The sequence below is a fragment of the Podarcis gaigeae genome (genome assembly GCF_964106915.1).
Source record: "Podarcis gaigeae genome assembly, chromosome: 15".
NCBI classification, from domain to species: domain Eukaryota; kingdom Metazoa; phylum Chordata; class Lepidosauria; order Squamata; family Lacertidae; genus Podarcis; species Podarcis gaigeae.
In genome coordinates this window covers 27,957,724-27,973,697 of record NC_139692.1, presented here as the reverse complement: position 1 = coordinate 27,973,697, position 15,974 = coordinate 27,957,724, and the positions used below count along the sequence as shown (strand labels likewise).

Below are 15,974 nucleotides of genomic sequence, written 5' to 3'. Positions count from 1 at the left end.
TCCCACTTTCCAGCTGCTCACCTTCAGGAGTTGGAGAAGAGCCTCTCCTGCAAATCTGAGGAGGTGGGCAGGGGACAGTCCTCCAGATATCCTGGACCTAAGTCCTGTAGGGCTGCAAAGGTAAATCACTAGCTCCTTGTTGGAAATGGACTGGAAGTCCATGCAGTGGATGTAGAAAGGGAGCTCTGCTACCAAGGATAAGCACCTGCCCAAAGCCCAGCTGCTGCAGTCTGGACCAATAGAATGTTCCTAGAGACTCTTTGAAGGCAGTCCCGTGCAGAGGACTTGGTAGTCTAGTCCAGAACATTGATTACTGGAAAACTGCTTTCGTGAATAAAAGGTAACTATTGTTTGGAGGGCACTGACGGAGAGAATTTTTGAGTTTTCCCCACTTTCAGTGCGGTACTACAAACTTCTTACTTTATATATGCTGAATAAATAATAGTGTGAGAAGAGGCCTTTATTTCTAGATTACATTGATGAAAACTGAATTGTTTTCTTGTTTGAAACCAAAAGTATGCCTGCTTTGGAGCCTTCACAATTGCTTCTGTTGATAATATGATCACCTCTCTACAACATTGATGTTCCTTTTTATATTATGGGGAAATACAAAATCCCGTTTCCTGGTACCCTTCCATGTAAATTCCCCCTGCCTCAATTTTTTCTATGCTTTCACCCACCCACCTCACCCGTGGCTTCCAAGTGTGTATGTATTTATTCTCTCTTGCCAAAGCAGTGCATACAAGCATTTCCTCATAAATGTCCCATATGTAAATCAGTCATGTGAGATCTGTTGAAGGCAGCAACTTCCTTTGTCATACGGTGTATGCATAATATCAGAAAGCACTTCTGTCCAGTTGCTTAGAAGAGAAATCTGGTGGTTGAGGTGCAGAATGAGACTGGAATCGCTTCTTTTCATGATGTATTTCAGGCTACAATACTTGACTGGACAGGCCCCCGATTGAACCCTGTATACTGCCTAGCTGGTTACTTGCAAGGACACACACATATTACAATGGGGTTTGCATCCAGTGCTAATCCTACTCAGGGTAGACCCTTGACATGACTAATATATTAATTCCCATGTGTCTACTCTAGATGGGACTTAGTTGGATACAGCCCTTAATATTTAAGCTGCATTGAGGCTGAAGTGGAAAAGGGGGGTGAAAATATTGCAAGTAAGTGACCTTGTGGAATGGGTTGGAAATATATTAAAAAATTAAAAAAAATTGTCCAGTAGCACCTTAGAGACCAACTAAGTTTATTCCTGGTATAAGCTTTTGTGTGCATGAAGAAGTGTGCATGCACACAAACGCTTAGTTGGTCTCTAAGGTGCTACTAGACAATTTTTTTATTTTTTAACATATTTCGACTGCGTCAGACCAACACGGCTACCTACCTGATTGTGGAATGGGATGTGTGGGGGGAGAGTTTTGCAGCCCCATCTGCAGAGGTTTTCAATGGTTTAGCTTCTAGGAACCACCTTGCACACTTGCTTATGGTTATATGTCTCACTCCTTCCTGTCTCCTCCCACAGTTTGTGGCTTGTGTAGTCTTGCAGCTTCTGACTTGCTGGCTTTTTTTACTGCCCTTTTCCTTCATTTAATTCCTATTGCCCATCTCCAAAACAGGCTTTCTTTTCCTCTTTCTCTGCTCCTTTGATTTCGTACAGAAACAGGACACAGGCCCCTAAAGCTGATTTTAAACCTCATGCAGCTACATAGGCGGCAAGGGCAGCCTTCTATTAGGCATCCCACCATCATTTCCTTAAACTTCTAAGGGTTAAAGCTTGAAATACAAGCTGTCCCCAACACCTCTGTCAAACTCCCTCCTCTCCTTTAATTCCTCTGCTAATTGCTTGTTTCTTAGTCTTGGTGTTCCTCACCATTGAGAGGAATATTGTTTGGTTACCGTTCGCCAAGTCTTTGTGTAGCCTGTTCTGGGGTATAACTCCAACCCCTGGCCAGCAGTAGCTAGGCATACCCAGGCACATGCCAGTAGACGGAGCAGGATAACTGCCCCTGAGCAGGGGAGGTTTACAGGCTCTACAGGTGAAAATGGCCACTCTCAGTCATCCCACTCTGCTGTGCACATAAGCAAAACCATTATATATAGCAGGGAGCAGGAACTGGATGCCTTTAATAGCACTTTGTCCGTCCAAATTTTCCTGTGTCTCCTAGCTGTTATGGAGGCTGGAGAAGGAATGACCTGGGCCTAGCAGTGTACCAGAGACCTCCTGAATGTATTAATGCACAAATACTGAACACCTAAAAGGAAATGAGACATACACCTGTCTCCTGTAGCAACTGCTACCTTTTCCAGAGTACCAGCTCTTCAACAGCTTTGGCTTTTTTTTGACCGTGCTCTTTTGCTCTGTAACACATTTCTTTGTTGCGTATTCTCACTGTGCAGGGTAATTCTTGATTGTTGTTGTTTGGGGCTGCCGCTCCCAATGATTCACTCTTTTGTGTGCTCTTTGAACCTGAAGCCAACTTGCTGGCTAGCACACTGCCTCGCTAAGATCCCACTGGGATTTTGACACTGTTGGGAAATTGCTCTTTGCAAGAGGCACGCAGTCGTAGGTGGGCTGTGCGGTTGGTCCCATCAACAGACATCTGAGATCTGCACTGAGAATGTGGGGCCTTTATTCTGAAGTGCGTGCCACATAAGCCACATCTGCACTATAAACATCTAAAGCAGTTTCATACCACTTTGAACAGTCATGGCTTCCTCCAAAGAATCCTGGGAAACTGTAGCTTGTAAAAGCCCTGAAAGGTAGCAAGATACATTGGTCACAGTCTTTATCGCAGGCCAAGTTCAGGAACAAAACCTATTTAGGTGCTGGTGTGAGCAAAGCCAGAAGAAACTGTCCCCATATGCACTATATATTTAAAGCGATTTAAACAGCCATGGCTTCTCCCAAAGCATCCTGGGAACTGAGAGCTGTTAGGAGACTCCCTTGTCTCCTTGCAGAGCTACAGTTCCCAGAGTTCTCCGAGAAGAGGGGATTTACTATTGAACTGCAGCAGTAGGACCTTTGCTCTGATCCAGAAAGGCTCTCCTCAGGGCTGGATTGAGGTTTGATGAGGCCCTAAGCTACTGAAGGTAATGGGGCCCTTTATATGTCCAGCTGTCCTTTGTCAACAACAAATTGTCACTGTTTTGGGTGGCACCTAGGACTTGCCAATTAGAAGGTTGGTGGTTCGAATCCCCGCGACGGGGTGAGCTCCCGTTGCTCGGTCCCTGCTTCTGCCAACCTAGCAAGTTTGAAAGCATGTCAAAGTGCAAGGAGATAAATAGGTACTGCTCCAGTGGGAAGGTAAATGGCGTTTCCATGCACTGCTCTGGTTCACCAGAAGCAGCTTAGTCCTGCTGTCCACATGACCCGGAAGCTGTACACCGGCTCCCTCGGCCAATAAAGCGAGATGTGCGCCGCAACCCCAGAGTCGGTCACGACTGGACCTAATGGTCAGGGGTCCCTTTACCTTATATGCTATATGCGGGGCCCATTACTTACATCATAAGAGCCTACACAACACAAAACGTATGTAGGTTTATTTTATTTTGTTTGTTTTTTATCTATATTTTGGAAATGTACATCCAGTTTCCCCCCCTTTAAATTTTTTGGGGCCCCCAAGATACTGGGGCCCTAAGCTATAGCTTGTTTAGCTCTCCTGCGTAGGATCAGGCAGCAGGCCTGCCACTGTTAGCACCAAGTTGTAAAACGGACTTTCTTCCCAGCATACCTGCTTTACCCCGAGCCAGACCCCACTGGCCCATCTCGGTTGCCTACACTGGCTGGCAGCGCCTCTGCACAGTTCCAGGCGGGGACTGGAGATGCTGCTTGGAGGCTTGAACCCGGAGCCTTCTGCATGCCAAACAGGTGCGCTTCCTCACGCCGCCAGCCAATCGCCTGCCCCGCAAGGATGCCGAGAGAAACCGGGGGGCGGGAGAGAGAGAGAGACACTGACTTCCTGCTCAGTTCACCTGCTGGGAAGGCGGGGCCAAGAGGCCCAGGTAAACCTGGAGCGCGCGTGCGAGCGAGTGCGCGCTCTCCCTGCGGCCCCACCCTTGAAACTGGTTACCTGCGGCGGAAGGGGCGCCCCACAAGGAAGTTGCCGAGCGGGAGAGGAGGAGGAGGAGGGGAAGCGAGTTGCCCAGCGCTCGGGAGAAAAGCCCCAGCTCCCCCGGGGAGAAGGAGTCGCACTCGAGGCTGCAAGGGAGGAAGAAGAAGAACACGACGCCTTCTCTTTTCCAAGAAAGTTGCTCGCTGCTTTCGACTCGCCGACGAGGATTGCTCCGGCCATGGCTTCTGGCTAAAGCCCCCCCACCCCTTCCCGCCGCGATTCTTCTTTTCTGTTTTCCTGATCTAGCCAGGAATTGCTTTGGACATCTCCAAAGTGGGGATTCTCTGGAAACTTTTCCTGCCTTGCTTTCCTCTCGCTCTCTTCTCCCTCCCCGTCCCCCCCCCTCCATCGCACTTCATCATAAACTTTCTCTAAAAAAGAGAGAATAAAGCGGGGGGCGTGGAAATCTAAATATGAAGGATTACCGGCTTCCCAGCGAAGGAAAAATGAACATTTATCACCCACCTTCCGGGGCTACATCGAAGGCGTATGTTTCAGGCCTAAAGTACAGCAATAAATTGGAGGTAAGTGCTTGTTTGGGAGATTTCGGGAGGGGGGGGGGAGAGATTGGAGTGGATCATCTGTGCTCCCTTTCCAGATCTTGTGGATCATTCTCAGAAAATTGTCCGGGACAGGAGTCTTTGGTGGCCAATCTCTTTGCTGCTGTTCTTACCTTTTCCCTAGGCTGTATCATGAAAAATGAGGACGTTTAAGAGTTAATGACCGGATCAGGATGGGGCCCTTAAACTCTGGTTTAAGGCGCGCGTGTTTCAGTGGGGCTTACCTGCGAGGAGGAGTGTGCGCGTGTATGTATTAGGATGGCAGCGTTTCACCAGAAGGGAAGAAAAGAAAGAGCCCTCCTTTAGGGCTAGGCTTGGATCAAGTTCGGAGGATGAACTGCCTTGAGCCTGCATGGCAGGAGTCAGCTGGAAGGGACCGGCCATTTCTGTGTCTGTCCCTCAGCCTTGAAATCATCTCTCTCCAAAAACTGTTAAAGCCTCAGCCTATGCATGTTTTGGAACAGAGTAAGGCAATTGCGTTCATCCCAGCTGGTGGCCAGGGAAAGGGCAGAACAACTTTTATGATGAAGAAAGAAAGCCATTCTATGGCCTTGCAAAAGATGCTGAGGTGCCACACTTTGAGCTCATCCTGGTACCTGACATCTTGTTTTGAAATAAGCAGTTTGGCAGTGGACCGTCTTGGGTTCCCCCATATTGGGTGGCCAAATTTCCCCAAATGCAAAGAGGTGTGTTTTGTTTTTGTGCTGGAGATTTTGAAAGGCAAAACTTGACGTCAGAGGCTGTGTGCTCAGCCTTGGATTCCATTTTAGTGGAGTGTCCTCCTTTCTTGGTCAGTTTTTCAGGGTGGTTTTAAAGTGTAGGTGCTGTAGATTAAAAGTCAAGGTCTCTGCTGCGGATTTCTTTCCTGTTATGCTCTTTTGTGTAGTGCCGAAAAGGGTTAATTCACCCTCTCTTGTTAAGGTCAGAGGCCTGGCTGTTCTTACTCAAGTAGACTTTCCAGTTGAGTCAGTGAACTGAGGACACCTGCTGGGTAGCTGCAGCCTCCCCGTGGGTGAGGTCTGCGAAGGCCTCTCTATTATGTGGGAAGCGTGTGGGCTTTCCTTAATTAAAGCCAATCCCGTTTTTAAATGTGTAATTTTTTAAAATTAAAACTTGAACTTGGCTCCATTCAACCTTGCTCTTAAAATGTGCTGTGATGATCTGGAGGAGATGAAATCTCTTCTTTCCGTTTGATCACTTTCAAAGATTATTGTGGATGATAAATGTGGAAGCTCATATCTCTCCTCCTCGCTTAGAACTGCAAGACAAGCATACAGGGCCAGTTCCAGTTGGGTTTTTTCTTTGAGGGGGTGGGGCTCAGTAAAAGCGCCCACTTCTGGATGCCATCTTACGTAAGGCCCCCCCCCCCGCCTTTCAGGCTTTCCTGGGGACAACGGCTGGGTTGATAAACCACCATTTAAAATTTCCCACAGTGCCATGAAGAGAAGCTACTTTGGGGGAAATCCACATACGTATTATTATTTAGCTGTGTTTCCTGCATTGCAAGGAGTCGGAATACATGACCCTTAGAAATCCCTTACAACCTTTCAATTCTATCATCATCATCATCATTGTTCTAGATTACAGTATATTCTTCCTTCTCTTCATTGCACAGTCCCAGGCCCGGTTCCAACTATTTAAACATACAGTCTTAAATGTGATTAAAACAAATGGCAGTCAATATACATGGGTAGGTCTTTATATATACACCGTGTCAAGGCCAGAAGAAAGGGTTGTATCTTTAGGGAGGAGATTGAAAAGCCCAGGGCCAGCTATAAATAATGCCCCCCCCCCCCCCAATTTCTGATGCCTGAGAAAATACCAAGGAGAAACAACCATCAGGTGATCTTAACATCTGTGAGGGGCTGCTGGGGGAACTCAAAATGGCAGCTGCCCAACTTAATGGTGTGAGGTGGTGGCAGCAGCAGCAGCAGGGAACATGCCTTTCAAAAATGGGGAGCTGCCATCTTGGCATCACCACGATCAATATCCCATTACACTGGATTCCCCCCCCCCCCCGGGACAGTGGGAGGGAACAGATAATCTTTACAGAAGCCTCACTGGATGCTTCTGGTTTCCTTTCTCCTCTCCCTTCCCCAAAACTCCTATTGCTGCTGGCAAACCTACCCTCCAATACATAAAAGCATCCCAGAGGATTGCAGCAGCTGAGGGTACCTTCTCTCTGCTTCTTCTTTCTTAAAAGCAAGCAACACACCTCTCCAATTAAAGTCGATCCCTGTGGCCTGAATCAGTGGCATAGTGTGTGTGGGGGTGCAGGGGGGTCCGGCCGCACCGGGCGCAACATCGGGGAAGGGGGGCTCGCACTCGCAGCTCTCTGCCCCTACTAAAATCCACGGGTTAGGGGGCGCAAATTACTTGCCTTGCCCCGGGTGCTGACAACCCACGCTACGCCACTGGCCAGAATGAATTGTGTACCTGAAGCAAACTTGTGTCGATGGCTTGCTATTATGGCATAACCTATAATAAAGTGCTATGCATATTTACGCAGTAGTAAACCCTACAGTATTCTAGGGGGCTTGCTCCCAGATAAGTGTGCAGCCTTACTGCACAATCCTAACTGTGTTTTACTCAGACGTAAGCCCTGCTGAGGGACGCGGGTGGCGCTGTGGGTGAAACCACAGAGCCTAGGACTTGCTGATCAGAAGGTCGGCGGTTTGAATCCCCGCGACAGGGTGAGCTCCCGTTGCTCGGTCCCTGATGCTGCCAACCTAGCAGTTCGAAAGCATGTCAAAGTGCAAGTAGATAAATAGGTACCGCTCCGGCGGGAAGGTAAATGGCGTTTCCGTGCGTTCCTCTGGTTTGCCAGAAGCGGCTTAGTCATGCTGGCCACATGACCCGGAAGCTGTACGCCTGCTCCCTCGGCCAATAAAGCGAGATGAGCGCCGCAACCCCAGAGTCGGCCACGACTGGACCTAATGGTCAGGGGTCCCTTTACCTTTATAAACCCTGCTGAGCTCAATGAAGCTTACTGCCAGGCAAGCAGGTTTAGGATTGCATATGAAATGTATGATGTGGCTTTATACCGAGTCAGACCAGTGGTTAATCTAGCTCAGTAGTGTCTGCACTGACTGGCAGTGGCCCACTAGGGTTTCAGGCAAGGGAGTCTTTTCCCAGCCTTAACTGTAGATGCTGGGGATTGAACCCAGGGGCTTCTGCATGCAGGACAAATGCTGTACCACTGAGCTACACTTCCCTTCCCCCTTAGCTGTAGCTCTTCCTCTAATAGGAATACATGCTTATTTCCCGTGCTACTTCCCCCCATACTTTAGGAAGAGGCTAGAAGCTGATCCTTTGCTTTGATCTTATTTCCTGTCTCATTCCTGACTCCGCTTTCATTATAAACTTGGAATTAGGTTCAGTTCTTTTTAAAAAAAGATGTAACATTAACTGCAGCTCAAAATGTTGTTCTGCATTCCAGCATAAAACCAGGAAGGGTCTCCTCTCTACAACACAATTTATATTATAGCATGATGAACAAATTCAGTGTGAGATTGTCCTGAAGTCTGAAAAAGCCACCTGATCAATATCATGGTGCTGTGGCCAGTCAATTTTTAAAAAGGAAAACTTGGTAAAAATATCCTTCAGGCTTCAGTATATTGAGAGAGATCTCTCTGCCTCTCTTTAACCCCCTTTCCAGTTTGTGCTCTGTGATGGTGAGTCACTGAAGAAGCGGTGATGTAGATCCTTCAGCTTAATGACTAGGGATGTTGACACTTTCTTTTTTACAAACTGGGTTCATACAAAATTCCCCTTCTCTTACGGAAGCCGGCAGGGAATTTTAGTTTTCAACAGCATCTAAGATCTCAGTTTTACTTTACCTAGTGATGCTCAAGGGATTTGATCTTTTCAAATCCCTGTGCAGAAATTACCTGCTTCGCTCACCTCTGAATGGGGTGAGGATTGGGATCTGGCTATCCATCCTAAAGTATCAATCCTAATATTATCCATCCTAAAGTATTTTGAGGGGCATTTTAGATTGGTAGATCATAGTGGAAACAGAACAGAATGATGGGGTTAAAAACAGGCCAAGGTTGCATATGCATCATACATTTAAAATATGCCCACTCCAAGAATCCTGGGAACTGTGATTTGCCCCTCAGAGCTACAGTCCCCAGCACTTTTAACAAGCTACAGTTCCCAGAAGTCTTTGGGAGGAAAAAATGTGTCCTGGAACAGAAAAGGACAGATTTCACCTCTTCCCAAGTTTACTATGCTTATTTGAATGTTTTAAAAGATTTTATTTCTTTTTATTTTACTCTGCCTTTACATTTGAAAATTGCTTAGTTATTGCAAATGAGCAATAACCAAGGAGAAGTCTTTTAAAATAGCCACACGGTGCTTTGCCACTTGCCTGAGTGAGCAACTCCCACCCCTACCCCCAAAAAACCACCAATTGGCATATAACTTGAAGCACTTTCCTTCTGTGTTTTTTACATTGCCCTGTGTTGTTAATTATTCACCATTATATCCTTTCCTTCTTCCAAGACACACAAGCTATATACATAGGAGCCAGTGTGGTGTAGTGGTTAGAGAGCTGGACTAGGACCTCTGAGCCTGGGGTTTGAATCCTCACTCAACCACAAAGCTCACTGGGTGAACTTGGGCCACCCACCCACTCTTAGCCTGACCTATCTCACCTGAAGTGAGGATAAAATTGAGAGGAAGAGATGTATATATGCCACCTTGAGCTCCTTGGAGGAAAGGTGAGATATAAATGCAATAATTAAATAAATACAGATTGACCTCCTCGTCTTCTCAACAATCCTGGGAGGTAGCCTAGGCTGAGATGAGGGGATTGGTCCAAGGCTACCCAGTGAACATCATGCCCAGGCCAGAGATTCTGGGTCTCCTCCTGGGCAGGGCTGTGACCCAGCTGCACAAACTCTGCCTTTTTCTAAGCTTGAAAGAACCAGCAGGCTGGCTGGCCAAAGTGGCGCCATGGTTGTGGTTGTTACTTAAATGCAAAATACCTTTACAATGCTACTGAGCATCTGTCTTCTCAGAAATTCGTACAGCCACCCTGTAAGGAAGGCCAGTATTATTACTGGGCTTGTGTTGCAAATGCAGAGCTGTGTCTGCAAACTAGCAGCATGTTGGTGATCAATGGAGACCTTAGGCAGCAGTCTAACCAGGGACTTTGTGGCCAGTGGAAGCACATTATTTACAGCTGTAGCCCTGTGCCCCGCTACCTGGAAGTAAACCTCATTGGACTAAGTGGGATTTCCGAAGAGAAGAAGAAGAAGATGATGATGATGATGATGATAATCTTCTTCTTCTTCTTCTTCAACAACAACAACAACAACAACAGCAGCAGCAGCAGCAGCAACAACAACTTGTTATTTATACCCCACCCATCTGGCTGGGTTTAAGATCACTCTGCATGCAGCACACAACCCTCCAGATCTCCCCACACACTCTTACAGCGCATTCTGCAGAGTCCTTTGACCTCCTACACACTGTCCAAAAACCCAGCGCTTCCCTGGAAGGGAAGAGCTTTCAGATGCATAGATGGAGAGCCTTGATGGTGTTATTTTTGTTCCTCCCTGACCTGCCTCATCTTGTCTGCCATGGGGAAGGGAGGCTGGCCTTTGCTTAGTTCCGCAATGTAACTTGCACACCCAGAATGTAAACAGACTCTGCTGCAAAGTAGGGGGGCGGGGAGGACTGTTTGTTTGCAGAAGATGGATATGGATTGCCATCAGGTTTGTTTGGGGCTCTTAAACCCTTTATTTACAAATATGCAGTATATACATAATCTCTTTGGGTTTGTGTTAAGTAATAACAATAATATGCATTAACTACTGGTTAGGATCAAAATCTCCTGTTGGTGCCTGGACACCTTTTAATGTGTTGTTGCGTTAAAGTGTACACCATCAAATATAATGTGTGAATGTGACAAATGGGTGTTTAAAAAGCCATGAGTTGATTTTCATGCTTGCCACAGAGCCAGGAGTGGCCCTTGACTTCCTGTTGAGTGTACTTGCAGTGGTAGACCTGGGTTAGTTGCTATGTAAAGTGTGAAATGGCCCTGATCCACTGACCATAAATCTTTGGGTGCTTCCTGCTTCAAAATTGGACCATAGCCCTTCGTAACTTGTCACTAGCAGCCATCGCTTGTGACATAGTCGGAAGATTTAAGCAGCATTTGATGAAACAAGGAATCGGTCCCGTCCCCTGACTTGCTTTGGGTGCAGTGGTTGGAAAGCTGCTATAAAACTAATTCTGTGTTTGGTTTAGTCTTGTTCCTTTAAAGAAAATAGAGGATATTTTTTAAGGATAAAAAAATTAAAATGAGTAAGAATGGTAATAATAATTTTATTATTTATACTCTGCTCATCTTGCTGGGTTTCCCCATGAAGTGTTGAGAGTGGGCAAACCCACACGCTATGTGCAGCAAAGAATTGGAGGAAGGACTTTATTCATAGGCACCTGTCTCTAAGGTCTGATCGCCCTTCTCTAGAACGAATGTGCATGCTCTACTTCCCATGAGATAACAGCTCCACCAGGCTGCTCCCATCCTTCCCATCAGAGCAGAGGGAGAGAAGGGGAGCAGGGCCACTACATTGGTCCTATAGAAATATTAGCTCCTTTATGGCTTCTCCTCTGCTTGAACTAGTTATTTGTAGGCAGTGCTTTTTCTGGGGTGATGCAGGGGTACACATACACTTCCTATCATCCCTGACCACTGGTCCTGTTAGCTAGGGATGATGGGAGTTGTAGTCCCAAAACAGCTGGAGGGCCAAGTTTGGCCATGCCTGCACCTAAAAATTTTGTGGATCTAAGTTCGGCCTCATTGAGGGCAGTATTTCAATATGAGTAGGAAAATGAGAGTACCCCTAAACATTTTTTTAAAGAAAAAAAGCACTGTTTGTAGGAATTCTGACTCGCAACCTGCCTGTTTGCTTCTCCTCTCTGTCTTTATATTTGTTATCCAATCTGGGAACCCTTTTGGCTGAACAGTACAAATGCATTCATTTTTTTTAAAACCAAAAACAATTTCAACAATCCTTGGAATAAACCAGGCAGATCAGTGTTTTATGGCTACAGGGAGAGGGCTCTGAGACTAACACAGCTTCCCTGACAATGCAGTTCTTTACATGTTTACTTAGAAAGTAAGCCCCGCTACGTTCAGTGGGGCTTACTCCCAGGTAAGTGTACATGGGGAGCTGCGGGCTGCAGGCCTGATGAGCTCGTGTTGGAGGTGAGGACTTCCTGGTCCAGAGTACAGCAAGCCTTTTGCTGCTGGCACAGTCCCTGAAGTAGGATTATTTTGGTTAATCTTTACAACAAACCCAGTTTATGATCGATCAAGATTGCACTCTTTGTATTGCAGGTTGGGTGGTGCAGAGTCTGACAGTAATCAATTTATTTATTCAATTTCCAGAACTTCACTTCTTTACTGCCCAATAATAACCGAATCTCTGTTGACAGATGCCAGTAAAGGTTAAAAATATTAGAATCGTAAGAGATGGAAGGGACCACGTAGGTCATCTAGTCCAACCCCCTGCAATGCAGGAATCGTTTGCCCAATGTGGAGCTTGAACTCACAACCCTGAGATTAAGAGCCTCGTTATCTGCTGACTAAGCTGGAATAAAAACAGAGCAATGCAAAACCAGAATAAAAACAACATGGCAGGTCATAAACCTGCAGTGAGATTTGAACTGGGCAGCTGGCATTTTTGACTCTCTTTCTGTCCCCCTGTCCTCCTCCCCCCACCAAAAAACTCCAACTTCCTGGCACGATAATCCAATGCTGCCATGGGGATTTCTATGAAAAGGTGATGGACAAACTTTCGTTTCTCTGAACTTGCTCTGTTCCTTCTCCCTCCCAACTCCTTTTCCTTTTGTGTCGTGCCTTTTTAGGTTGTCTTCCCAAGGGCAGGGACTCCTTTATGATTGTCATAATACTCGAAATAAACTTGCTGACTGCATATAGAAACAGTGATGTCAGCATTCCTCATGGTGTGTGTATCGATTGCGACACCCCCTGCCCCTTGGTTCGTGATGCCTGCAAAGAGGCTGGCACAGTCACACGCTGGATAGATAGGAAACTGACTTGTGCTTGTGCCGGTTCCCTTTTCCCCTTTAGGAAGGAGTTGAGCAAACTTTACTCCTCAGTTTGCTTGAGAAGGACTAGTCCAGCCCAAACATGTTATGCAGATGATCTGTCCTCTTCACCCCTCTCTGACTGTAGTTAGAAACTCCTAAATTCTTTGGTTCCTTCCTCCTCTGGCCTCTTCCCCCCAGCACAAATAAAAAGCAATAGAAAGTTTTTCTCCCTTTCTACTCATGGTCATCCAGTGAAGCTGAATGGTGAGATATTCAGAACAGGCAAAATAAAATACTTACTTATTCAGCACATAGTCAAATTATCGAATTAGCTACTGCACAATGTGGTGATGGTCACCAACTCAGACAGCTTTGGAAAGGGGGCTTAAGATGAATTTATGGGGGATAAGGTGACCAGTGGCTGCTAGTCATGCTGGTTGTACATACAGGTGAAACTCAAAAAATTAGAATATTGTGGAAAAGTTCATTTATTTCAGTAATTCAACTTAAAAGGTGAAACTAATATATGAGATAGACTCATGACATGCAAAGCGATATATGTCAAGCCTTTATTTGTTATAATTGTGATGTTTATGGCGTACAGCTGATGAAAACCCCAAACTAACAATCTCAGAAAATTAGAATATTAAATGAAATCAGCAAAACGAGGACTGCAAATAGAGCAATATTGGACCTCTGAGAAGTAGAAGCATGCACATGTACTCAGTACTTGGTTTGGGCCCCTTTTGCATCAATTACTGCCTCAATGTGGCGTGGCATGGATGCTATCAGCCTGTGGCACTGCTGAGGTGTTATGGAAGACCAGCTTCAATAGCAGCCTTCAGCTCTTCTGCATTGCTTGGTCTCATGTCTCTCATCTTTCTCTTGGCAATGCCCCATACATTCTCTATGGGGTTCAGGTCAGGTGGGTTTGCTGGCCAATCAAGCACAGTAATCTCATGGGCATTGAACCAGGTTTTGGTACTTTTGGCAGTGTGGGCAGGTGCCAAAGTCCTACTGGAAAATGAAATCAGCATCCCCATAAAGCTCGTCTGTGGAAGGAAGCATGAAGTGCTCCAAAATCTCCTGCATTGACCCTGGAATTAATGAAGCACAGTGGACCAACACCAGCTGATGACACGGCTCCCCAAATCTTTTTTTTGATGAGAGCAGCTTTTGCATCTCATTTGGAAACCAAGGACCCAGAGTCTGGAGGAAGAATGGGGAGGCACACAATGCCAGATGCTTGAAGTCCAATGTGAAGTTTCCACAGTCTGTGTTGATTTGGGGAGCCATGTCATCAGCTGGTGTTGGTCCACTGTGTTTCATTAAGTCCAGGGTCAATGCAGCCATTTTCCACAATATTCTAATTTTTTGAGTTTCACCTGTAGTATCCAGAATTGGAGGCAGGATGCTTCCGAATACCAGTTGCTGAGGAAGAGAGGGCTGTTGCTCTCAGAGTCCTGCTTATTGGATTTGATATCCCCCTTTATCACTACCCGAAGGAGTCTCAAAGCGGCTAACAATCTCCTTTCCCTTCCTCCCCCACAACAAACACTCTGTGACGTGAGTGGGGCTGAGAGACTTCAGAGAAGTGTGACTAGCCCAAGGTCACCCAGCAGCTACATGTGGAGGAGCGGGGAATCGAACCCGGTTCCCCAGATTACGAGTCTACCGCTCTTAACCACTACACCACACTGGCTCCCCATCAGCACCTAGTTGAGCAGGAGGATGCGAGAGGGGATAATACTAGCCACAGTGACAAAGCAGGATGTAGGGCAGGGTCTTCCATCCCTTATGCATCATTCAAACGATCTGAAAAGTCAGAATTAAAGAGCCTTTGTTCTATCCCAGGACCTAGAGAAATGAGAGCAGGGATAGCCAAAATAGTTCCCTCCAGGTATGATTGGCCTGCATCTCCCATCATCCCTGACCATTGGCTATGCTGGCTGGGGCTGATGGGAGTTGTAGTTCATCAGCATGCACCATGTTGATTATTTTGACTCTCACCCCTCTAGGTACTGAGTTGCCATTATGGCTAGCCCTTTGTGGGTGGCTACCCAAGGGGCATAGCATGGCGGGGTACCAGGGGAGTTGTGGTCTCGGGCTCTGACAACAGGTGTTATACCACTGAGCTACTCTCATGCTTTTTTCTAAGCTAGAGGATCCGAAACTGTTGTCTGTGGACCACGAGTGGCCTGTAGCTTCATTCACTTAGCCCATGACATAAAATCCTAGAATTGTTGGGTCATCTAGTCCAACCCCCTGCAACACAGGAATCTTATTTGCCCAACGTGGGGCTCAAACTCACAACTCTGAGATTAAGAGTCTCATGCTCTGCCGAGCGAGGTGTCTATGCATTTGTGGCTGAGTATGGGAGACAGCTCGCCCGTCTTATTCATTGTTCCTAATGATTTTTAGCGGTCTTCTCATTGCATCTTTTATTTCTTACGCTGCATTTCATTGTATTACAGTTTGAATTCTTGGGAATGCAAATTGTCATGCAGCATAAGGAACAAAAGACGCGGCTACACAATTTAAAATCTTGCTGCACCTAGCGTGGCACGTTGCAATCACTACAGCTGGCAGGAAACCTATTCAGTGGTCTGTCAAGACCTCCAGTTGTTTTCATTATTATTAATTATTTTTATTTATTTATTAACATATAAAACACATACATTTACATTTGTTTTACATTTGTGTGTGTAGACCTCCAGTTGTTTTCAAGTGGTCCATGGGGTGGGGGGAAAAGGTTTGGGAGACCCTGTTCTAATTCAAGCAATATCAGCTGGGTGACTCTCTATGGCCGGAGACCTTCAGTTGACCTTGGGGGGGGGGGTCACTGAATCAGATCCTGGGAGCAGCTTGGAAGAAGGAAAGGGCAGTTTCTCCCTTCTGGCTAAGCCTCTAAACTTGTCTGGAATGGCTCTCGCTGACCAAGTACTTCACATATGGCCTAACTTGGACATATTTCCTCTGTGTTTCATTTGAGGTCTGAGTCATCAAAGGGATAAGTAACAAACAGGGTTGAATGAAACCAGACTTACGCAACAGCGGCGTGAGAGGACTCTCTCTCTCTTGGAGAAGGAAGTGAGCCCTGAGTAAATGATTAGAGGCAGTGAAAGAGGAGAAGAGGCAGCTGCCTTATGTCAAGTTAAACCCTCTGTCCCCATCTAGCTTAGTGTTGTCTGCTCTGATTGGCAGCAGCCAGCCAGGA

General features: G+C 46.4%; 1 protein-coding gene across 1 annotated transcript in view; it reads left to right on the top strand.

The window, feature by feature from the left end:
• The first annotated feature begins 3,953 nt into the window (after positions 1-3,953).
• The window catches only part of ST14 (ST14 transmembrane serine protease matriptase), a 39,539-nt gene continuing 27,518 nt past the window's right edge, over positions 3,954-15,974 (top strand). Inside the window, exon 1 of the mRNA XM_083714465.1 lies at positions 3,954-4,651. Within this exon, the coding sequence (XP_083570591.1) occupies positions 4,541-4,651 (111 nt within the window). The 5' untranslated portion in view covers positions 3,954-4,540. The remainder of the gene's footprint in view (positions 4,652-15,974) is intronic.